Source organism: Protopterus annectens, chromosome 7.part0 (genome assembly GCF_019279795.1).
Source record: "Protopterus annectens isolate FY-2018-M chromosome 7.part0, PAN1.0, whole genome shotgun sequence".
NCBI classification, from domain to species: Eukaryota; Metazoa; Chordata; order Ceratodontiformes; family Protopteridae; genus Protopterus; species Protopterus annectens.
Genome location: NC_056739.1, coordinates 791,420,414 through 791,445,413, shown reverse-complemented (window position 1 = coordinate 791,445,413; position 25,000 = coordinate 791,420,414). Strand labels below are relative to the sequence as shown.

General features: G+C 43.7%; 1 protein-coding gene across 1 annotated transcript in view; it reads right to left on the bottom strand.

The window, feature by feature from the left end:
* The window catches only part of DNAH2 (dynein axonemal heavy chain 2), a 6,636,854-nt gene that overhangs the window by 5,683,984 nt on the left and 927,870 nt on the right, over positions 1-25,000 (bottom strand). The window contains exon 14 of the mRNA XM_044077324.1: positions 22,859-23,073. Coding sequence (XP_043933259.1) covers positions 22,859-23,073 — 215 coding nt within the window. The remainder of the gene's footprint in view (positions 1-22,858; positions 23,074-25,000) is intronic.

Here is a 25,000-nt window from a genome sequence, read left to right as displayed (position 1 = left end):
GGCCTTAAGAAAGAAGGCGAGAGAAGACAACTAACATGGAACGTTATGGTAGGTACATAACTTCTAAATGTTAAGTTGTCAATCTCGCCTTCATTCTTGCTGGATGGGACCAAGGTCCTAGCACCTGTATCCCGGGTGGCTCAATGGAACAGACTCTTGAGAACAGTGGAACCAAAACTGGCCCTATCTCTGGAGGCCAAATCCAACTTGTAATGAGACACAAAGGTATGAGGTGTGGCCCAAGTAGCTGCTGCACAAATAGTGTCAATGGAAGTCTATCCTGAAAGGCTACAGAAGTGGATAGACTCCTGGTGAATGTGCTTTTGGCTTAGAAGATAGTTGTTTGCCCTTAGAGAGTACACATAGGAAATGGTGGAAGTCAACCATCTAGATAAGGTCACTTTAGATACTGGAAGACCCAACCTGTTTTCTGCATAGGAGACAAACAATTGGTCTGATTTTCTAATTTGTTTAGTCCTATGTAAGTAGTACCTGAGCTGACGATGAACATCCAAAAATGCAGCTTCTGTTCAGCTCTGTCAGAATAGTTAGGAAAGAAAACTGGTAGATCAATAGATTGGTTAATATTGGTTTGAGATACAACCTTGGGAAGAAAGGAAGGGTTAGTTCTGAGCGAAACCCTATCCTTATGAAACACCAGATAAGGTGAACGAATACAGAGGGCCTGAATCTCAGAAACTCTTCTTGCAGAAGTAACAGCCAGCAAAATATAGTTTTCCACATCAACAACTTTAAAGAACACGTAGCACGGTTCGAAAGGAGGTAGAATTAGGGATGCCAACATTAAGTTTAGATCCCATTTGCGGAGGAGGATGTTTCACAGGCGGTTTTAGGAGAAAAACTCCTCTTAAAAGGCTTTGCATAACCTATGAGACATGATGTTATTGTCATGCAAGCCAACATATTTGGAAATAGCAGCCAGTTGTACTTTGACTGTAGATGAAAGATCCCGAATGAAAAACCTCCAGGAAATCCAAAACAGAATGTACAGGAGCGGTAAAAGGATCAATATTTCTGGCGTTTGCCCAAATAGAAAAACGTCGCCACTTGCTAGCATAAACAGTTCTAGTGGGGACTTTAAAGAAGACACTAAAATGTCTCTGACTGAGTCAGAAATCATTGGTAGCCTGGCTAGGGAAGGAAGTGGAGCAACCAAGCAGTGAGGTTGAGAGAATGAATGGCCCGGTGCTGCTGACCCGACTGGTGGATCAAAAGATCCGAACTGGGTCCAGATGCCAGGGCTGCACCAGAAGGTGATGATGTAGAGACGGAAACCAAATTTGTCGAGGCCAATATGGAGCAATGAGGATCAATTTGGCTCTCAAAGCGGTGGCTTTCTGAATGACTTGTGGAATCAATGGAAAGGGAGGAAAAGCATAAAGAAGTCCCCGAGGCCAATCCTGGGTTAGAGAGTCTCTCAAGGGTTGGCCTGGAAGAGGAAATAGTGTGAAGTAATCTGGGCACTTGCTGTTTTGAGGGGTAGCGAAAAGATCGCAAGAAGGGTGCCCCACTTCAGAAAAATCTGATCCACTACAGATTGATTGAGAGACCACTCGTGAGGCATCAGAATAGATCTGCTTAGCCTGTCCGCCAATAGGTTGGACCTGCGGGATGCGTTGCTATCAGAAACCGCTGAAAAGAGATCGCCCATTGCCAAAGTCTGAGAGCTTCTCGACATAAGGGATAGGACCTGGTTCCGCCCTGTTTGTTGATGTACCAGACCACGGACATGTTGTCCGTCTGTACTGCAATAGTCCCTGTGGGAAGAAAGTCGCCGAGGGCTTGCAACGTTAAAAGCACTGCTCTCATCTCCAGGACATTTATGTGCAGGTGGTATTCTATGGGTTGCCACATCCCGTGGACCATCCTGCCCTGATAATGCCCCCCCCCACCCGATCAGAGAGGCATCCGTGGTGACTGTGGCAACTGGAGGAGGGAACAAAGGGTCGGCCCTGATGAAGAAGAGGGAAGATATCCACCATCGTAGATGAGCCCTGCAAGACTGTGTCACTAAGATCTCGTGTCTCATGGGCAGATCGTGGTACGACCACTGCGTGAATAACATCCACTGCAGGAGACGCATGTGGAAGCGAGCCAGTGGAAGAAGAACAATGGCTGCAGCCCTTAGGCCTAGAACTTTCAAGACAAACCTGGCTTTGACCTTGTTGCTTTGTAACAGAAGCTGAACAAATTTCTGGATGTCCAGAATCCTTTGATCTGTTAGCCTGGCTAACATTTTGATATTTAACTCTGCCTATAAAGGTGATAGATTGGCAAGGCAGCAGAGAGGATTTTTCAAATTTACAATTCCTAGACTCTTGCAAAGCTGTAGGGTGTAGTCTCTGGACCGAAGAAGCTGATGCTTGGAGGTGGCGGAGAGGATCCAGTCGTCCAAATAAGGAAACACCTGGAATCCTCGACGTCTCAGGTGAGCTGTGACCACTGCCATGCATTTGGTGAACACTCTGGGGGCTGAAGTGAGGCCAAAGGGCAGTGCTCTGAATTGGTAATGACTGGCTCCCAGCCGAAAGCGGAGAAACCTTCTGGAGCGTCTGTGAATCTTGAAGGTCTATAGAGCACATCCAGTTGTCCTTGCCCAGAAAGGGCAGAATGGATTGCAGCGTGACCATCCGGAATCTTGCCTTTCTGACAGACTTGTTTAGTCTGCTTAGGTCTAGTATCGGTCTCCAATCTCCCGTCCTTTTCGGGACCAAAAAGAATCTTGAGTAGAAGCCGGATCCTACTTGGTCTGCCGGCACTGTTTGATGGCTCTTTTCCAGGAGTTTTGAAACTTCCTGTCTTGCCAAATCCTTTGACCGGGTGAGATGTCTGGAAGGGATTGTAGAGGTCTGGAAACCTTTCAAAGGGGATTTTGTAACCCTCGGATATGATCGACTGTACCCACTTCTCTTGTGATAGGGATTGCCAGGCTACTGGGTAGCGAAATTCTTCCCCGACTGCCTCCAAGGGTGGACAGTCGGGCAACACCTCAGGGATGCTGAAAGGGCTTCTCAGGAAGAGACTCCCTGTTGCCCTGGTTCTGAGGACCCCCTCTGCCTCTAGGGCGGCATCTATTATTGTTACCCCCTCTGCCTCTGGGGGTAAACTGACCACGTGTGTCCGTGTAGCTCCTTGGGCTTTACGGAACCACATCTTCCCCCCTTCTGACCCTTGGGATATGGTCTAGAAGGAGTGGAAAACTGGACTCCAACGGCAGAAAGAGTTTTACCGTCCTGTTCACATCTGGTCAAAGTATCCTTCACCTGAGGTCCGAACAAAGCCGAACCGTCAAAGGGGGTGTTGGTGAAGGACGCCTTAAAGGGGTCCGCAAAATTACACAGCCGCATCCAGGCTTGGCGTCTAAGAGCAACACCTGTGCCTGCGGCCCTGCTCGCTCCATCGGCTGCATAAGATATGAGCCGTAAACCCCTAACTAAACTTTTTCTTCTTTAACAAGAAAAAACTTACCTCAGCTGGCAAAGGAGACCTCTTTCGCTAAGCGGCAAACGAGATCTGAGGTAGTTCCGCCTTGCATCATGGGATATAGGGTTGCCTCGAGCTGGTAAAAGGAGTTCTCGAGCTAAAGCAAGTGCGGAGCCGAGGATCGGCTCCGAACCCATCCAGCAAGAATGAAGGCGAGATTGACAACTTAACATCTCCATGTTATATGCCAAGCTCATACCATTCAACTGTCCAGTGTTCTGCACACTGACCATATGTGTGCCTCATATTTGTACTCATTTATCCATAGAGTTGTGTTATGTCTGTCAAATCCTTGCCAAATCTGTGAAAACTGACATTACAACATCCCCCCTCATTGCCCTCTGGTTTTCCCATTTGGGATTGTCACAGTGGATCATCTGTTGCCATTTCTGCCTGTCCTCTGAATCCTGCTCACTCACACCAACCACCTGCATGTCATCTCTCACCACATCCAGAAACCTTATCTGAGGCCTTCTTCTCTTCATCGTACCTGGCAGCTACATCCTTACCATCCTTTTTCCAATATGCTCAGCACCCCTCCTCAGCACATGTCCAAACTGATGTAATGCTGCTGCTCCAACCTTGTCTCTTAACCGTCCAACGTGGCCTGAGCCTGTCATATACACATTGCTAAACCTGTGCACCTGTGTCACACCCAGTGCAAATCATAACATCTGTAACCCTTCCATGTGCAGATATGACTCCTGCCTATTTGTCAATGCCACTGTCTCCAACCTATATAACATAGGTGGTCTCACTACCCTCTTGGAGAACTTACTTATCATGTTTACTGGTACTTGTCTGTCACAAATCACTCCTGACACTCTTCTCCACCCTCTCCATCCTGCCTGTACTGTCTTTCACTTGTCCTCCATAGCCCTCATTACTCTCTGAAATTTTGATCCCAATCAATTGAACACACCCACCTTTGCCAACTGTACTCCATGCATCCTAAACATTGCTATCCTCCCTCTCATTCACACACAGATATTCTGTCCTAGTGCTGCTGACCTTCATTCCTCTCCTCTCTAGAGCATATGTCCACCTCTCCAGGGTCTCCAAAAGCTGTTCCCTACTCTCAATACAGATCACAATGTCATCTGCAAACAACATAGTCAACAGGGACTCCCGTATGATCTTGTCTGTCTTCCTGTCCATCATCACTGCAAATCAGAAAGGACTCACAGCTGATTCCTGATGTCATTGCACCTCCACCTTAAACACATCCGTCAATCCCAATGCAGATCTCAATGCTGTCATACCACCCTTATACATATATCTCTTCCACTCATGACTTTATCAAACAAAACCACAACTCCTGTCTAGGTATCCTGTCATATGCTTTCTGTATTCCACCAGTAAAAGTCTCAGAGCAAACATCACATCGGTAGTGCCCTTTCCACACATGAAACCATACTGCTGACCAGTACTCCTCACCTCCCTGCATAACCTAGCTTCCACTACTCATACCCATAACTTCATGCTGTGACTGGTCAAGGTTATCCTTCTGTAGTTATCACAGCTCTGCACATCAACCTCATTCTTAACACTGTACCCAAGCACCATAACTTCATGCTGTGACTGGTCAATGTTATCCTTCTGTAGTTATCACAGGTCTGCACATCAACCTCATTCTTAACACCATACCCAAGCACTTTCTCTCCACTCCTCATGCAACCTCATACTTCCCAAGATATAAGTAAACAGTCTGGCTAACACACCACTGCCATTTCCCCTAAACAACCCACTGCTTCCGCAGGTGTGTAACGCGGACCAACAGGCTTGCCAGTATTCATCTTCTTCATAGCTATCCTTACAGCCTCCTAGTTTAGCCATTGCACTTTCTGATTCACCACATAGGTTCATAGGTAGGTACTAGGCTATCTGCCCGAAGGCATTTATAAGCCTAGCCGGAATGTGTTGGCTTTCGCCACCCCCCCTTAGATTAGTTCCCTGTGCCTCTGCCCAGCAGAGTCATTGAAGTGATCCCTGTGGTAAACTTTCTATTTCCCATCCACTCAAGCTTTCTCTTAAAGAGGGTCAGCGAGGAGCTTTGCCTAATGTAGCTTGGAATCCCATTCTCTTCATTCATCAGCCTCTTGAGGTATGCTGTCCATGTGCTCAACACACTCTCCTCGCTTGCGAGTACATATACCTCATCATCCTATATCACCCTTATCTGCTGCACATCTTTCCTAGCTCAGTGCATCTGTCTAGCCAATCAGTACAATTCCTTTCATCCCCCTCCTTAGTGTCCAACCTGCCACAGAACTCTGCATATGCCCATCCTCAGGCTTTGCCACCTCTCTCTCTCTCTGCTATGCACATCATCTCCTCATACTTTTGCCTACTTTCCTCATCTCTCTGACAATCCCACTCCTTCTACCCCAACCTCTGTCTCTGTATACTGTCTAGTACTTCCTCAGTCCACCAGCAGGTGTCCTTGTACTGCTTCCTCCATCCACATCACCCCAAGAACCCTTCTACCTGTCTCCCTTACCAGCTCTGCTGTTAACCAGATATTTGTTAGATTGTCACTCCCACCCAGTGCCTGTCTTAACTCTTCCCTGAACTCGACCTCACAATCACCCTTTTCCATTTCACACCATTTGATCCTTGGTGCTGCCCCCACACTCCTCCTCTTCTTGATCACCATCAGCTTACATACCAATATTCTCTGCTGCCTAAATACACTTTCCCCTGTCACCACTTTACGGTCTCCAATCTCCTTCAAACTGGCCCTCCTACAGTGGATATATTCCACCTGTGTGCATCTTATGCCACTCTTGTATGTCACCCTATGCTCCTCACTCGTGTTATAGTACACATTCACCAAAGCCATGTCCATCCTTTTGCAAAATGCACTACCATCTCACTGTCTCCACTCCTTTTAACACCATACATACTCCCCATTAATTCCCCATCCCCTCTATTCCCTTTACCAACATACCCATCAACATCTGCTGCAATGACCAGTCTCTGTCACCCTTGGGTACAGTCATCACCACGTCATCCAGCTGATGTCACATTTCTCTTTCTCATCCATCGCACAACCAACTTGCATAGCATATGCACTAACAACAATCATCATTACACTATCAGCTTACAGATTTAGAAACATCACTATCAGACACTTATGTCATCCTCCAATAACAATCTTGGCATACTGTTCCTTCAGCAGAAGCCCTACCCCTCCCCCCCTCCAGTCCACACTATGATAGCACAATTGTGACCTGCCTACCATACACCTAGCCACACCCTGTTCCATTTGGTCTCTTGCGCACACACACATTATATCAACCATCCCCTGGCCATCATATCAGCTAGCATGGTCCCTATACCTGTCATACTGCCAACATTGACAATTCTTACCCTTAATACCACCCTCCTAGCCTTTCTCCTCTCTTCCTGCCATATGACTGTTGGACATCCTCCAGGGGATGCCTGTCAGTGCAAAGGCTACTGTGCTATTGAATGACTCAAGTATGTAACAGCAATACTGAGACACTAACTGATTTTGTCCCATTGTACCCATGTATGCATGGCATCCTACAGATGTCCTGCTGTAACAGGTTGAGAGGATGATTGAGCAGCAAGAGTGTGAATATGCCATACTGACATAGAACAGACATGTATGTGAGGTATTACCTATGCACATGGCAGTATGAGTAGGTATACGTGTCCACCTCATGAAAACAGACATGGGATGCAAAATGTCAGTTAAAAAAGCTGTACATGTTGTACACGTGTGTAATCTTAGTTACTGTGCACCCAAAAGAGTGACATTTCTACAGCTACTGGTTGTTGCATTGCCATGACACAGCCATGGTTAGTATAATAAGCATGATCATTACTAAACTGGAGAGGTGTCCAATTGTGTTATGACTTTGTGGCCATGCCCACTACAAACAACTGATTGAACACATACATGGCTGTATGGACTCAGCAATACCTTACTTGTCATACCTGCCTCCACCAAAGTAGAGTAATCCCCTTTGCGGGACAAGAGCATTACACAAACCACAGACGTGGTCCCTATAGTGGCTGTACAGGGCAAAGTAGGGACAGAAACCAACCTGGCATCAAGTCAGCCATTGTCTGAACAAGCATACAAGGTCACAGCTGGATTACTGTAAGGCCAACTATGACTACACACTGGAGACATCCACCAAGGACAATCACAAGGCCATCTTCCCATATGTCTGCAATCTCAGCGGCAACAAACCAACCCAACCTGTAATGGTGGACTATCATACATACACACATAACATAGCTACAGGCAACCTGCTGCAGATAGGGTTAGGGCAAACATCACCCTCTGGCTCAGCATCACTATAGGTGGCTATGTACTGTACCCTCACCTCTCCCCTCATCACCAGTGAGCAGGTTTATATTGCCTATTGAAAGGCAACACATGCAAGTATCCATGGGACATCATATCATCCCTGTCTGCATCCTACAGGAACTCAGGCATGTGCGCCCAGCTGCATTACACACTGTAGTCACACCAACCCACAGCACCATTCACACACCATCTGCATGGAAGATGGCTAATGTCATCCATTTACACAGACCTGAATGAGGGATTATACAATCAACTTGCCCTCACAGCGGGCAATAAGACTCAGTATCAGGAGTGCAATGCAAGCTGATACTGTGCTGATAAATTACAGGGGTATGGTGTGGTTGTGAGTGGTGGCTACTGGTATGGTTCTGAGTGTTGGCTACTGGTGTTCAAGGTACATGTGCAGGTATTGGACATATTGTTGCCAAATGTATTGGGTCTTGTGTTTCCCTGTTAGTGTCTACCAGGTGCAATTTCACATCACAGGCAGGAAACCTTTTCACCAGTGGAATGATACCTGATAATGGAAGCCATAATACAGAACCACACAGTACTATTGGGCTGAAGCCAGCAACATCTGTGGAAGAGGACCACCCTGTGGGATGACCCTGTCCACAGGGTAAGTAAGGTGGGCCTGCACGCATGTACATATGAGCAGGTGCAGTATCATGCCATCAACCTCATACACCATGCCTGGCAAAGGGCTGCTGCCGTGGCCAGGGACCCCACAACCACAGGTGGGGGTCCAGCCATGCAGCCCCCACTGACACCAGCTGAGGAGCTCCTTGCCAAGCTTGGGCCACCAATCACACTACAACACCAGGGAACAAAGCCCCACTTGCTGGAGGTGGGTGACACCCACACAATGGACAAGGAGCATGCAGGTAAGGTCCCAGTGGGTATTTATAGACTACTGTATGAGATATACTTGTATCAGGTTCCTATTATTTAATCTAACACTTAAATTTGCGAATGCTGTTTCGAACGTGTTTACTCAAAATGGCAAAATGTAGAAAGCACAGACCAGCTATTTTTTTCCTAGGGGGAAAAATCACTGGGCCATTTTCGGGACTGCCATCTACTCCATTGTGGTGCGATCTCGGACTTGGTATATTCAAGTAGGGTGGGCAAACCCCCCACACTATTTATTATATATATATATATATATATATATATATATATATATATATATATATATATATATATATTTTTTTTTTTTTTTTTATGGATCAGTGATTTATTTTTTTTTTCCCTGGGGAAAAAAAAAATCACTGATCCATGTGTTCATCATTTTGCATTTTCAGACGGTTTGGGTTGATTATACAGCCTTCGTAATTTCAAGGGTTCGCTAATATAATATAATCCCCTTGTATCTGTACAGCATCTACATGCATGTGCCAGGTCAGACTGCAGTTGTGGATGGAGATTGCTAATGCCCAGAAGTACAAATCTATGGTGAAGGATAGCAACTTGTGTAGTACTGAGTGTTGTACTGTAAATGTGCAGACATGCTGCATCCGGCTTTTACCAAGGGCACATGCGAGTCTGCTGACGATATCTCTCTCACACAACTACATAGGTCACTCTGGTCTGCATATGGGACAGCAGACTGAAGCTGGTGAGTATGGAACTGTTCAGTTGTGCTTTGGCAATACCCCAGGCATGTGGAGGGCATGCAAGTTACAATCCAGACAGCTATGACTAATAGCCAAATTGCTTTATATGTGCATGTTCACTTATGGTGGGATTAATTGTATTGCATCACAGTGGTCAACACAGGGGCCTAACTGAAGAGAATGTAACATCCCTGTTGCATACCTCACAACCTGTCAGTGCAAGACGTCTGGACAGACACCAGCAAAATGTATTGGACAAACTGACTAAGGTAGGGACATGTGTGAAACATTACTACTATAAAGTGGATATAAAATGTGCATAAACCTGTTAAGATGCCATTTGTTTCTGATATATACTGATTGAGACCACAATACGTCAGTACACACCTTTCTCAACCTTTAATGTGACCCATGCCATGAATAATTCACTTGCCAAACCAAGCATCTGGACTCATGTGTTGCACCTACAAGCCCGGACAAGTGAGAGGGTAGCAGACGTTTTATCAGTATGCTGCTTCAGTCCGGTATGATACCTGATGCTGCCATATGTGTCAGTACAGTCACTGTGGCCTATTTGGCAACAATATCACATACATGGGCACTGTTAAGGCAGACAGAGCACTAATAGGTTCCAAACATCTGGATGTTCCAGACACATCTGTACAGAGGACTGGTATGGCCTGTAAAATGGTTTCACATGCTGCATGCGAGACAGATGCTATTACCACACTATATAAAGTAATGGCATCAGGAGGTGGTCACCTGCCATGCATGGTACACACATCAAAATGGTATCAGCCACATAAGATATGATACACACACACACACACACACACACACACACACACACACACACACACACACACACACACACACACACAATTGCCAGTACTAAGATTAGAACTCCTGCCTATCTAGTTATTTGTATTATGGTATGACACTGTTAGCAAATGCGCCACAAAGCTTACACAATTTCACCTTGTCCAAAGGTCCTTCTAAGGTGAATGACAACAGCAGCACTAGTAAAATAGGGTGGAGGAAATGTAAAGGGTGGTACACAAATCAAAATAGTATAAGCCACACAGTATCTGATGCACACATACACTTGCCAGTATTGAGATTCGAACTCCTGTCTATCTAGTTATTTGTATTATGGTATTACGCAGTTATCAGTTGTGCAAAGAGCTTATACAATTCCACCTAGTTCAAAGGTACTTCTAAGGTGAGTGACATCAACAGGACTACTAAATTGGAGTGAGGGAAGTGTGAAAGGCGGTACACAAGTCAAAAATGGTATAACCCACACAGTACATGATTCTCACTCTCAAACACACACACACACACACACACACACACACACACACACACACACACACACACACACACACACACACACACACACACACACACACACACACTTGCCAGCATTGAAATTAGAACCCTTGCCTATCCAGTTATGTGTACTATAGTGTTACGCAGCTACTGCACGTGCTACAGAGCTTAGTGGACTTACAACTGGCCAAAGATGCTGATAACTGCACAGCTGAGGTGGCAGGAAGTCTGCCTTCAGTTTCTCCCTTACATCTTGCTAGTTCTTTCTGCCTTGCACTTCAAATAGAATTACAGCTTTGCACTTCAACAGGTTATTGTATCAGTAAATGTATCACACCTGGGAGTCATCAGCAGTACTTGTTCATCACAGAATTAGCCCCAGTACTTACTAGTTATGACCACCCCTCCTGGTATGACTGAAGTGCGGTTTTATGTGCTTTCACCCATTAACCTGGAGCACATGTCCATTCTGAGGCACTGTTGCATCTGCCTCATGTACACAGACATCCCTCTCCTCTAAACTCCAAACACTCAGATCAGTAAGTGTTACCCCTATATCACCAAATGTGGAAATATGCACTCTCCAGCAAAGACTGGACTACCTGGTCATGAGGATAAGATCAACACCTGCACCACACCATGTGTAACAAACACCCACTATGACAGCCCTGACATACAATGAAAAGCCACGCACCCACCTTCACAGGGCACTCAAAGGACATTTACACAAACAGCACAGACCAGTAAGACAGACACCCACTCAGACACCATGACATTGCACATGCCAAAGGACACATATGTCACCTACACAGTGTGTCCCTCAACCTAAGCACCTAAGGCTAACCACCTTGCACAATACAGTGATCATGGATGACTCAGTACTGCGGCACACAAATTTCCCAGTCACTAAGTTGATTATGGAGGAGGTAACAGACAACTGTCTATCACATGCCAGCATCCAACACATGACAGACCCAGTCAGGCACTCCACAACTGCAAGTATCAATCACTTTGTCATCATCCATCTGAGTGTGAATGACCCGAGACACACCTCCCTGGACGACATGACAAGAGACATGGTTGAACTTGCGGATGATGTGGTCCAGGCGGGTGTGACAGCAGCCCTGAGCAGTATACTGCCGTCACCCAGATCGATGCTGCAGTATTATCAATAGATAATTGACTGCGATATTGGCTTACGTGTTGTGTGTCATTCTCAGGGGATCCAGTATCTCTCTGCTTGGGATAACATGACTGACAGACCTCAATGCCTTGCCAGGGATGTCTTAAATCTGTCAGCCATGGGTTTCCAGGTACAGGGTAAGTGTTTTGCCACCCCCTATAGTGCCTTATTAGGCAGTGTTCCAAATCAAATTACCACCAAAACAGCTAGACATGTATGCAATCTGAGGGTCATGCTCAACAGTAGACATCTGTCAAGATGCAGTCACTCAAAGCTCTCCTCAGAGTGGAGGACATTGACATTTGTGCTGTAACAGAGAGGTGGCTCATAGCAACAGACAGCAGCCCTGCGTTAACAGGCTATGATGCATTCCACAGCTGTCAGCCCCCAAACATGGACCACACCCCTCCACAGGTGTTGTTGTCTCCATATTCATACTGGATATGCACACCTCCAGACTAGTATCACAGCATAATGCATCGGAGGTAATTCTGATACAACTGACTTTGGGTAATAGTGTAATCCACACCATAGCCTGCTATTGGTCCCCATCTATGTCCCTAGACTGTCAATGCATATTCCTCAACACCCTGGCATCTATGAAGGTCCAATCCAATGCTGATATAGCAGGAGACTTCAACTACCCCTCCATCACCTGGGGAAAGTAGTCAAGCACCAGTACATTGGCCCAACGCTTACCTGGGGAAAATAGTCAAGCACCAGTACACTGGCCCAACGCTTCATCAGTTCCAATGCCCTGGACTGCCTCATACTGACCCCCCGTAGAGGATGCAACAACCTTAACTTGGGTTGATTACTTACATATGGAACTGTTGCTTGACCAAAGTTGTCAATCCCTACCTGGTCAGATCCAAACATGATGTAATCAACATGGAGCTCAACATCTCACACACACCCCCCCACAAAGGTAACCACCTTGCAAAACCTCTCCAAAGCTGACTTTGCAGTCATCTTTGCAGTCATAAAAACAGGGGTGGATGACTTCACTACACCCATGCCAATGGGAAATAGCTGCATGACTGTCGAATCATACACATGCACTGCACAAACATGTACATGGATGCATGGTACTAGCCATAGCCAACAGAACCCAGACACTGTCCTCCAAACACTGGAAGCCAATGTGATGGTCCCCTGCCATTACTAAAGTGTACAACAGAAGGACGACACTGTTGCAGAAAAAGGTGGTGTCCCAAGACTGGTGAACCCCCTTATTAGCCTCAAATACAACTTGGGATCCCTCACGGAATCACCTACAGGCAGCTGTGAGGGCAGAACTGCAGCAGACATGGATGACAATCACAAAAGCCTTTGATAGTTATATCAACAACGTCCATAGCAATAACCACAAGTGCTGTGAGTTACTGCACAATGCTAATTCATATCTTGAGACAACAGATATTGGTCACAGTCTTGCCAACACATTCAGTGCCAGCTTTACCCCTCTCCCCCCAGGGAACAATAACAATGGCAGATGAATGCCATGCACCCAGCATTACTACAGCCCAGGTTAGACCTGCATTGTCCACAGGCAAGAATACAGCGTTCATGGGACCCCAACATATCCGTGGTTGTGTTCTGCATGACATGCAAAGAGACCTGGCAGCACATCTGTGTGCCCTGGTCAGTCACAGCCTCACCTTAAGATTTGTCACTCCAAAATAGCACAATGTAACAGTCATCCCTCTCCATAAAGGGGTAGCATCTACAGACCTGGGGTATTATTGGGCCCGTAGCCTGAAAAGTCTACTATGTATGGGTATGGGCCGCATCATCAGGGACCTGATTGACCATGATATGGGTGATCTCCTAACTCTGGACCCCACACAGTTTGACTTTGTGAATGGCAGATCATGCCTGCTCAACCTGGTTGATGTCTTTGGGTGAGTCATCAGAGTTGTGTATGACAGCAATGCACTGCATACTGCCTACCTCGATCTGGCCAAGTCTTCTGATACCATTCCTCAGTCAGAAAATATTGATAAACCCAACAAACTAGGGAATTGGTTCACAGAACACACACTGTGACAGTGGCAAACTCCAAGTCAGACTGGCAAGCAGTCACAAGTGGAGTCCCACAGGGATCATTACTGGATAGTGTCCTGTCCAGCATATACTTCTCAGGAATTCAGCCCAACACAGAGGAACTCTGGCTGACCAAGTTCAAAGAGGTCTGCAAGCTATGAGCTAGCACGAACTCCACAAGTGATGCAGACATCCTACAGAAAGGCCTGAGACCAATGAGTGGTGTGGAAACCATGGCCAGAAGCTTAAAACCACAAAATGCATCATCATCCCCTTTGGTAAAACACTCAAGTTCCCATTAAGTACCACATCAATGGGAGCCCAATGAACACTGTAGGCATTATAAGAGATCTGAGGACACATGTTGACAGCAATTTCTTCTTCAAGCACCACATTGCGACTGTGGTCAGGAAGTCCTTCTATATGGCACATTGCATTACCAAGAGTTTTGCATCCAGGAAGACAGAAGTAATGATCTCTGTCTACTATTCCCTCATTAGACCATTCCATGTATTATGGCCCATTTGCCATGCACCTCACTAGACACCTGCTACAGCTGGAGAGGCCACAGAAGCACCTCACAAAGGGGTTCCTAAGCATTAAACACACATCCTATACAGACAGACTCAGAAGACCCAAGCTATACTCTGTCATATCACCTAATTAGCAGCTATCTGTGCTTGACTTACAAAGCCATGTCTGACCCAGCTGTTTTAGAAATGCTTCATATAAATCCATCCACACCACACACTGCAAAGACCTCCACCTCAGTACCACAATCACCACAACATGCTGGTGGGACAGGTCTCTCACCAAGAGACTGCACATGCCCTGGAATACACTTCCCATACATGTCATGCAGCGTACCTAGCTGACCCTGTTCCAGAGAAATCTTGAGTGGATGGGTAATAGACAGTTCAACCCAAGGATCACTACAGTGGCAATACTTGATACAGGGACTGGGAAGTAATATTGGGTGGCACAATGGCAGGGTCCTTCTATGTGCTAGGCTTGTAAAGCCTCCTGGGCCATTAGCCTACTACACACTTGTGAACCTATACAGGGAATGACATCAGCACAACTGATAAAGTAGTGCAGTGGGTGGTAAACTTATCAAAATATTATTTCCTACAGACACTCACACACACACACACACACACACACACACACACACACACACACACACACACACACACACACACACACACACACACATTTGCCAGATGTGAGAGTAGAACCCCTACCTAACTAGTTAATTGTACCATAGTGTTAAGCAGTTACCGCATGCGCTATAGAGCTTACTGGGATGAGAGCTGGCCAAAGGTGCTGATATGGGGAATGACATTGACAGGACTGATAAAGTAGGGCAGTGGGTGGGAAATGTATCAAAATACTTCTGCTTACAAACATACATACCCATACACACACACATTTGCCAGATACAAGAGTAGAACCCCTGCCAAACTAGTCATTTGTACTGCAGTGTTTAGCATTTATCACACCCACTAATAAGCTTACAGGGGTGACAGCTGGCCAAAGTTGCTGATAAGGGACTGACATCATCTGGACTAATGAGATGGGCCAGTGTGAAGTGTTGTGGGTGGGAATGGCATAAAACCTATAAACAAACAAATTCCCTCAGTCTTGCACACAACTCTCACACACACAACTCACACACACACACACACACACACACACACACACACACACACACACACACACACACACACACACACACACACACACACACACACACACACACTTTTACATTTGCCAAGACTGAGAATAGAACTCCTACCTAACTAGTTATTTGTACAATAGCATTATGCAGTTATCGCACGAGCCACAGAGCTTATGGAGCTGAGGCCTGACACAAAGCATTTCTAAGATGACTGATATCTGCAGGACTGCTAAAGTAGAGAAAGGGGAAGTGTACTGGGTTTGAATGGACCCAAAAGCTTTTACTTGTGAACACACACCCACTTTTACATTTGCCAGGACTGAGATTAGAACTCCTAACTAGTTATTTGTACTATAGCATTATGCAGTTATCCCACAAGCCACAAAGCTTATGGGGCTGGGCCTAACAAAAGGGATTTCTATGGTGACAGACATCTTCAGGACTGCTAAGGTGGGGCAATAGGAAAGTGCACTAGGTGGGGAAGGCCTGTTCATTCCTAGATCCTACTGACATCTCTCAAGTGTATGAGCATGTCCAGTGTGTCCTTCTATAGTACATGTGGGACTCCATTCCAGGGATTGTACTCCAGTCCAGTTTGTTTTGTGCTACAGCCATACCTCTCAACCTGTTGGTGCAGGATAGCTGGAGATAGACTATCAAAACATGGGGACAATGGGCCATACAGTGATTGTGACAATTTCTCTCAGTAATGCATGGGTTGCTAGGGTTACAGGACTTTTTTTAGCAGACATCTGTCATATATGCCATTTGACACTGTCATGTACTGTTTCAGTACCTCGTGACATACCTCCTCAGATCATCACAGTGATTTACCAGAGGAATACAGGATGGATGATACACAAACCATGTTTATGGGTCAAATGCTATGCATTCTTGCACAATCCAGCCTGTTGAGGGGTGTGCCTACAAGCAATTGACTGCTGGTGCTGTGGAAATGGTCCAGCACCTTGGTGATATATTACAATGGTGGAATCTCTGTGCATTTATGTTCTGGCCTGGTCTGATTTCCAGTCCACAGTTGGGTAATATAAGTCAGACAGGATCAGGGTGACAGGCAGACTCCAGATAGATTTGCAAAGGATAGGATATGTGGGGGTGTGTGCCCTGGGCAGATATGTTTGCCTATAGCTACCAATACTTTGTACTGGGCTCTCTTCAATGGTTTAGAGCACTTGGAGGGTCTTGTGTGTCTCAGACTGTTAGACCAGCCTGGAGGTGTGTGTTTGTCACTCATATATGTATGGCCCACCTCATTTTACTTGGATGGCCACATGATGGGGTCATAATGTGCATTTCTTGCAGTGTGAAGTGCCTAGAGTTTATTTTTTATTTATTTTATTTTACATTTGTTAACTGGGAAAGTTCAACTTGGAATGAGCCGATTTTCAGCAGAGGTCCGGGGAGAAACCCAGATGCATGTCTTTGCAATGTAGGAAGAAACCGGAGCACCCGGAGGAAACCCAAACGAAAGCAGGGAGGACATGCAGATTCCGAACAGAAGGCACCACAGCCGAGAATCGAACTGGAGAACCTCTTGCTGTGAGGAGACAATGCTACTGCTGCACCACTGTGCCATCCCATTATATAGTTATAGCTGAAGTGTCACTCACCCGCACGATATTCTTATAGCATAAACTTCTCTTAGAGTATTTTTTATCCTTTTAGAATAGTATGGTTTTACCTCTTTGGGAAAATACATATGTACCTGAAGGGAATAGGTTTTTTCATTTGGTTAAATTTTATAGAAGATTTGTGGATGAGATTATGTTGTGGACAGGATCTTTGAATTTACTCAAAGAATTTATTGAATACTTCCATAACTCTTACAAACCCGCAGTGGTGGTGCTGCGGTAGCGTTGTCACCTCACAGTAAGACGCTGTCCGGTTCGATTCTCAGCTAGAGCGTCTTCTGCGTGGAGACATGAATGAATGGGCGTACCTTCGTTGAAGGTTGTGCATCAGGGCTGGTATCTCAGCACGTAAAAATCAACTACCAATCATTAGTGGACTGGAGTTCCGCTGTCGCGACCCCTGACATGTGAATTTGCTTTTCCTGATGTTAAAGTACATAGAAATCCTGACTTGTCCTTTGGTAAAGGTCTCTATAGAAAATCATGCTCAAAGAACAATCTATTGCATAGGAATAGCATGAATCCTGGTTATGTATACATGATTACTCTAAAAGGACAAGATATGAGACTCTCTAGGTTGAATGATAATGGTGAGAAGTTTCAAGAAGATCTAAATTTAATGCAACAAAAACTAATAGAGAGAGACTATAGAATTAAGGAAATAGAACAGATGAGGTTAGATGTTAACAAAATGAGGTCTGGTTGAGCTAAACCATATTTTTCAACACACACTGAAACAGATGAAGATATCACCACTGCCTCTGACAGACGGCGTGTATCAGCTCCTTTGTTCTTTTCCAGTGATGTTGATAATATTTGCAAGATTATTAGAGAACTTGGCCGATTCTTTTATCTGATGATAAAATTAGACAACTGGTGGGAGATAAACTGCACGTTTGCTATAAGAATAAAAAAAAAAAACTTGAAGAGACTTTTGTGCTGTTAGAATAACATGCAGATGAGTGACACTTCAACTATAAATCTAGGCACTTTACCCTGCAAGAATGCACATTCTGCAAACACATTAACAGTAACCATTTTGTACATCCTACCACATGTACTAGTTATGTCTTTAAACTGAATGCAGATTGCTCTACCAAGAATTTAGTCTGTCTAGCATACTGTGGTGTATGTTCGTCATTTATATTGGGAAGACTAATCGTTCTCTTACGGAACGTATTAGGGAACACATCTACGGCACATGCATTCACAATGATAGGAGTGCTCTAGCCAGACATATTAATGAGAATGATGAAACTCATACTTTCACCGTTTTATGGCCATACAGCTTTTGAGGGAAGATCAGCGATTAGGTGATTTTAGCAACACCACAGAGAAACACAAGACTAGAAGGGTCATTAAACTCAAAGTTGTCAAAGGTTTAAGTATGAATGGGAAGGTCCCCTTAAGACCTGTCCTGAAGTCACTGGACTTGTTTATTTAAATGAAGTAACAATAAGTACCAGCGTTTGGTTACTTTGTATTTGCTTCGCTAGTTGTGATTGGGAACTCAGAGTCATGCTCATGTGCTTTGATTTTGACTGTTTTATTTTATTTAAATTGTGATGTTCTTATCTTCAACTATGGTCTGATGAATCGCTGCTTAAGAGCATGAAAACGCTTATCAAAAATAAAAGTTAATTTGTTTTTATGCAGTGCTTGCTTTCTTCGTTCACAACTTTAATGTCTAGATTTCTTTTTTGCTAGAGAAACCAGTTATCCACAGTGGAATTCTTTGTTGGTTTGTTGTTACTTAGGAGGATGCACAAGGGATCCAAAACAACTTCAAGTGGGAGGGTTCTTCTCTGATGAGTTGTATCTGAACAGAAGAACCAAGCAAGGGTGTCCCTCTTTCCACTTAATTTGCTTTATATGTAGAGCCAATGGCAAAGAAAATAAAGAACTCAAAAATTATATGTAGAGCCACCGGCAAATAAAATAAGGGACTCAGAAGTTCAGAGATTTAACTGGTATGGTAATCAAGAAATGTTGGCTTCGTTTGCAGATGATATTTTGTACCTGATAAAAACAGAAAAGGACATCTCAGTGTTGTGAAACATGTTGAGGCAGTGTCGAGTCTTTTCTGGATATAAAATAAAGATAAAGATAAAAGAAAGGTTACAGCTGTAAACTGTGTACCCACATATGAATTCATTCAGCAATACTCATATTTGTGGGGAAACAATAAAATGAAGTATTTAGGAGTATGGATTAAAAATGATTCTGTTATGGCAGCTAATGATATGTGGGAAGAGACTAAAAAGATAATATAAAAACTGATTAAATGCAAGCTCTTGTTTATGGCTATAGGTAGCAAGATACAAGCAGTTAAAATGTTTTCAGTCCCTTTAGTTTTATACAGAGGTTAGGCATATTTTTATCAACTAGAGAAGCTGTGGATAGTAATTTAAATAGACTTGAAGGATTTTATTTGGTAGGGTAAGAGGGCAAGGCTCAAGAGGGATAAGCTGATCCTTCTAACAGAACAAGGTGGTTTAGAATGACCTGATTGGAAGGGATACTTTACAGCTATGCAGTTAAGGCTAATATACATAACACAAGTAGAAAGCTGTCATTGAAAGTGGAAAGGGGTGATGACAAAACAGGTGGGGGAATTCAAGGAGAAAGTGGGATTTTGGATGCAGATTCTTAAGAAAAACAGCCATACAAAATATTATATTCATAAAGTAGTAGAAAGTATTCTAAGAACTAGGCCAACACTGGAATGGAGAAAAGAAAATTTTCAGATAGGGATGGCTGCAATTAGTGGTTCAAAGAATAGTTAAGAGGGGTGGAATTTACTGTTGAAAACTGGCAAAGGAACCAATGTACTGGGAGCAAATAAGAAAGGGAAATATGACAGAATGGGAAGAGGTCAAGAAGACATTTGGACTGCAGGCTAGAAACTGCCTTCCCTATCAGGGATTAATATGAAAGTACAGGCAAAGAGAAAGGGATAAGGCTCTTCAAGTTTAACTCTGGTGGCTGTCGAAAAGTAAATACTAGAAAATGGAAATCAAAGTCTAAACCAACTGCATTTAAAGTATTAAATATTATAACAGAGATGAAAGAACTGGAAGTCAGATCTTTATAAAAGGGTAGGAGCAAATTACATAGAAAAAAATGAAAATTGTGGGAACAAAACATACAGAACTATGTTTTGGTAGAGGAGCGAGAATTAAGGGAATGCAGAAATGGAGTAATTTATATAATGTTGGAAAGGATTATAGTTATACAAAAATATATGTGATGTATAATGTTTCTAACTGGGAGCATGTTAATATGGTTTGTTTTCTTTTATATAAATGTATGTTTGTCTACAGTATATCTTAAATGATAATTCAATAAAAGTGTTAAAAAAGATGCATAGAGAGGGTAGCAATGGTCATGATTTATTTTATTTAACATTTGTTGACCGGGAATGCCCAACTAGGACAGAGACTACTTTCAGTTGAAGCCCGGGAAGAAACACTCCAGACACATAATAACCAGAGTAGCTTCCAAATGTTTCCTGTTATCTGACATAAGTGGCCTTTGCAGTCTAAGTGCTTGCTGCACTAAATCCCTCTCGAAAAGATTCATATGACTGCAGTAGTTCAAGACTCTAAGCATTATGTCCCTGAAGCATATCCCCTTCCCTAACCTGTCCATAGCCCTGGATTCCTTAATGGCTGGAAGAATAGTAGCTGTGTCCTCAGTCAGCTCTTTCCTAGCAGCCACTGCCACAATAATGAAATCAACCACTGGATCACTTGCCCAAACCCATCTGTCCTTTGGGAGGCTTAAGAATTTTATCTAGTTTACAGGGTACAAACTCTTAGATGTCAAGCTACTGCCATGACCTCCTCTCAGTTAATGCAATTAAGTGGTCCATAGGATGACTCATCCAAGAAGTAGAGGGAGCAAAGCAAAATGCCTCAAAAAGAAACCTCTTGCCCTGAGATGGAGGGTTGGTGGGCAAAGATCCCCTCTGCTGCATTAATTTACGGATCCTAATGAAAATTGCATCTTCTGGAGGGGGTGGGTGCCTTCTTGATCTTCCATGTAGGTGTCATAGGTGGCAAATTCTGATGGGGCGTCAACATGCCTTCTTTTGCACATATTTTTTCTTGGAACATCAGGGAGTGTGATCCAACACCTCACAGGATACATCCTATAGCTGTATAGTGTTTTGAAGGCCTGTCCCTTGACTCTGATCCATGAACATATAAATGGGGCTGAGGCAGAGAAACGAGGAAGTCAAAAGGGGCAGCCGACACTGAGAAAGTCTATACATCTATTCTTGATAAAGAAGCAATGATCATCTCCAGGACTTGAAAGGGTGAATACACTTTGGCCAGCTCCAAGGAGCCTGCCTCAGTGGCCAGGTCCACCATTACTGACGGAGAAGTAGGCAGTACCAAGGAGACAATCCCAGAAACTGACAAGGTAGTACGCCTTGAGGATGTTATCGGCATAGACTTCTCAAAGGACAATGTCTCTGACACTGACAAATTAGCTATGCAAGACAACTGTGATTATGGCACTGAAGACATGGTGTAGAGACAATGGCCCCGAGACAAACTTGGCACCAAAAGTATCAGGGTCAAGTATGTCTGATCAAATCTCACAGGGAATCATTTTTTTAGCTTACTAGTCATACACAATAAACACACGGTTATTTAACACATCAAAAGACTTCCGAAGTAACCTAGGATCTCAAAACAGAAGTTCAAAAGATGTGTTACCAACCCCAGCAGTGTATGAACACACTTCACAGCCTTTCATAGAGTAGTGGTTTTCATCAGTGATGTCTTCTGACTTGAATTTAATAAACCCTTACGTGCGCCTTGGCATTCTTCACTGTTCATTTCCCTGAAGCTGAAAATCCAGAAAATGTGCATGCATTATCTACAATCATGCATATGCAACACTGCAGTAACATTGATGTGGCAGTGATAAATTAATAGTTCTACTAACATCACATCAACAAGTAACAGTGAAAGACTGAAACTCTATTTGCAATACTGGCCAACTACAAAATATGTATCTAGAGGGCTACTCTAAGTTCTAAGTGATAAGCTTCGTTAAATGCGTCCTAAAGAAATGATATATGGAAATGTTGCATCATGAAAGCAAACTGCTTACAGTGCCATAATCCCTGTACATTAACACGTATATGCATAGAGGGCAAAGGCAAAGCAGTTCATAATGACCATTACTTCCAATGCAAAAGTTTGTATATTCAACAACACTCAGACTAGAAAATTACACTCTTCAGCGAAAGGGTGCCACTGAAGTGGCATTTATTTTATTTATTATGTAACAGTAAGAGCTGTATGACTTTAAAAGGCACATCTCAGCTGTTAAGCAAGAAAATGGAAAATATAGAAGATTAAAAGGTAATGCAACTGTAATAAAAGATAACAGCTGAACAAAGTCTATACTAGGCAATAAGCAATGCAAACTGCAAGACTAAAACCGCACCTTTAACAACACACTATAAAAAACAGAACTTACTTGTCAAAGTTTAAATCTAGCATTCCATGCTTCTCTTGACTGCGAATCATAAGTGGAGTGTCTAACCGTTTAATACTCTCACGGTCGACATTTTGTGTCCACTCAGCAAAGATCTTGCGCACAAATTCATCCAGGACCTGCAGTAGCTGCTGATATGCAAGCCGTGTCTCCTCACCAATGCCAATAGAGGGAATGAAGTGAGCATTCAAGAGATACTACAAGACACAAAATATACATGTTACAAGGCACAAATTATTCAGACGGTCTATACTGATAAAATAGCATTCTGACAAAAATCAAGCATTTAAGAGATTATAACAAAGACAAAATGCTAATGTACAGTTATGGTGGGTTCCTACCATTACAGCAGATCTTTCAGAAGAGGTCACTAATAGCAAATACTTATGCATGTTTTCTTCTCTGTTATGGCCAAATTTCTTCCTTGGAGAACCACTGCTGGAGGTATGTTCTGAAGGTCTGTGAGACACTTTTTTTTAAACATCTTTACTGAATCATCACTTGTGACACAGGCAAATTTACATTTATACAAAAGTAATCAAACTGTATAGAATTAACATTAACAAACATTACACTTCACATATACAGTAAACTCTCAGTTAACTGACAGCCATGGGGATTGGTAGATGCTGGATAAAAACAAGTTATGTTCTTACCATAACATTGCATCTGTGTTGTTCATCTTCATTCATTCATTACTGATGGGGTGTTGGTTCTGTCCTTGGAACAGAGTGGGCCTTATAACAAGCTTGTGCCAGCCAAAAAACTCTCAAGCTAAACTTTACCCACAGAGCTTCTTCTCCCTGTTACTTCAAATCAAGTTTGCCCATAAGGAAAGCAGAGGCTTTTTCTGAGCAGATCCCCTAATGTGGGATTTGGACCAAATCCAACTCCAGGAGCTCCTTGGAGGGGGAAGGAGGGTGGGGCGTAATGAATGAATGAAGATGAACAACACAGATGGAACGTCATGGTGAGAACACAACTTCTTTATCTGATGTTGATAATCTTCATTCATTCCTTACTGATGGGACAGAGTCCCTACCAACTTTATGCCCTGGGAGGCCCTATGGAAGGATGTTCTTGAGTACCACTGAACCAAAGGATGCTGTCCTCCTGGAGACAAAATCTAAGGTATGCGGGGTAGCCCATGTTGCAGCTGCACAGATATCATCCACTGAAGCTCTTGAATGAAAAGCAACAGAAGTCGCCACTGATCTGGTTGAGTGTGCTTTGACCTTGCTCGGTAGAAGAATTTTATTATGTTGGTAGATAAAGTATATACAATTTCTCAACCAATTAGAAAAAATTACCTTAAAAACAGAGTTGCCCAAATTTGGACCCGAATAGGAAACAAATGACTGGTCAGATTTACGTACTGATTTAGTTCTGTCTAGGTAAAATCGTAATTGTCTATGCACATCCAGTAATTGAAGGCAATATTCTCCTTTATTTGAGAAGTTTGGAAAAAAAGACTGGTAGGTCAATTGCCTGATTAATAGTCAATTCAGAAATAATTTTGGGCAGAAAAGAAGGGTTAGTCCGGAGTGATAATCTGTCCTTATGAAAGACAATGTAAGAGTGTTTTATGCACAAGGCCTGAAGTTCAGATATGCGTCTTGCTGAGATGATGGCCACTAAAAATAGGGATTTCCAGCATAAGAAATTTATATCGCATGTGGCAGAAGGTTCGAAAGGTGATCGTGTCAGAGACTGCAGTACTAGTGTCAAACTCCAAGGTTCGATTGGTTCTTTGAAGGGACGTCTGATGTGCGAGACCCCTTTCAAGAAAATTTTACAGAGACGATGGGAAATTAAGGATGAGCCTTAGAATCCATTGTGGAAGTTTGAGATAGCAGCCAAATGTATTGAATAGTGGAGGCTGCCTCTCCTGATTGAAGACGACAAATAATCCAATACTGCACTAACGTGAGCTGAGCAAGGGTCTAGTTCTTTCTGTCGGGACCAAATAAGGAATCTCTTCCACTTGCTAAGAAAGATTTTCCTGATGGATGGTTTGTGTGAAGCCAGAAGAATGTTACGTACAGGGAAGGTAAGGTTATTCTGCCTGGCAATTACTGGAAGTGAAGGAACCAAGATGTCAGCTTGAGACTGGATATGTTTGGA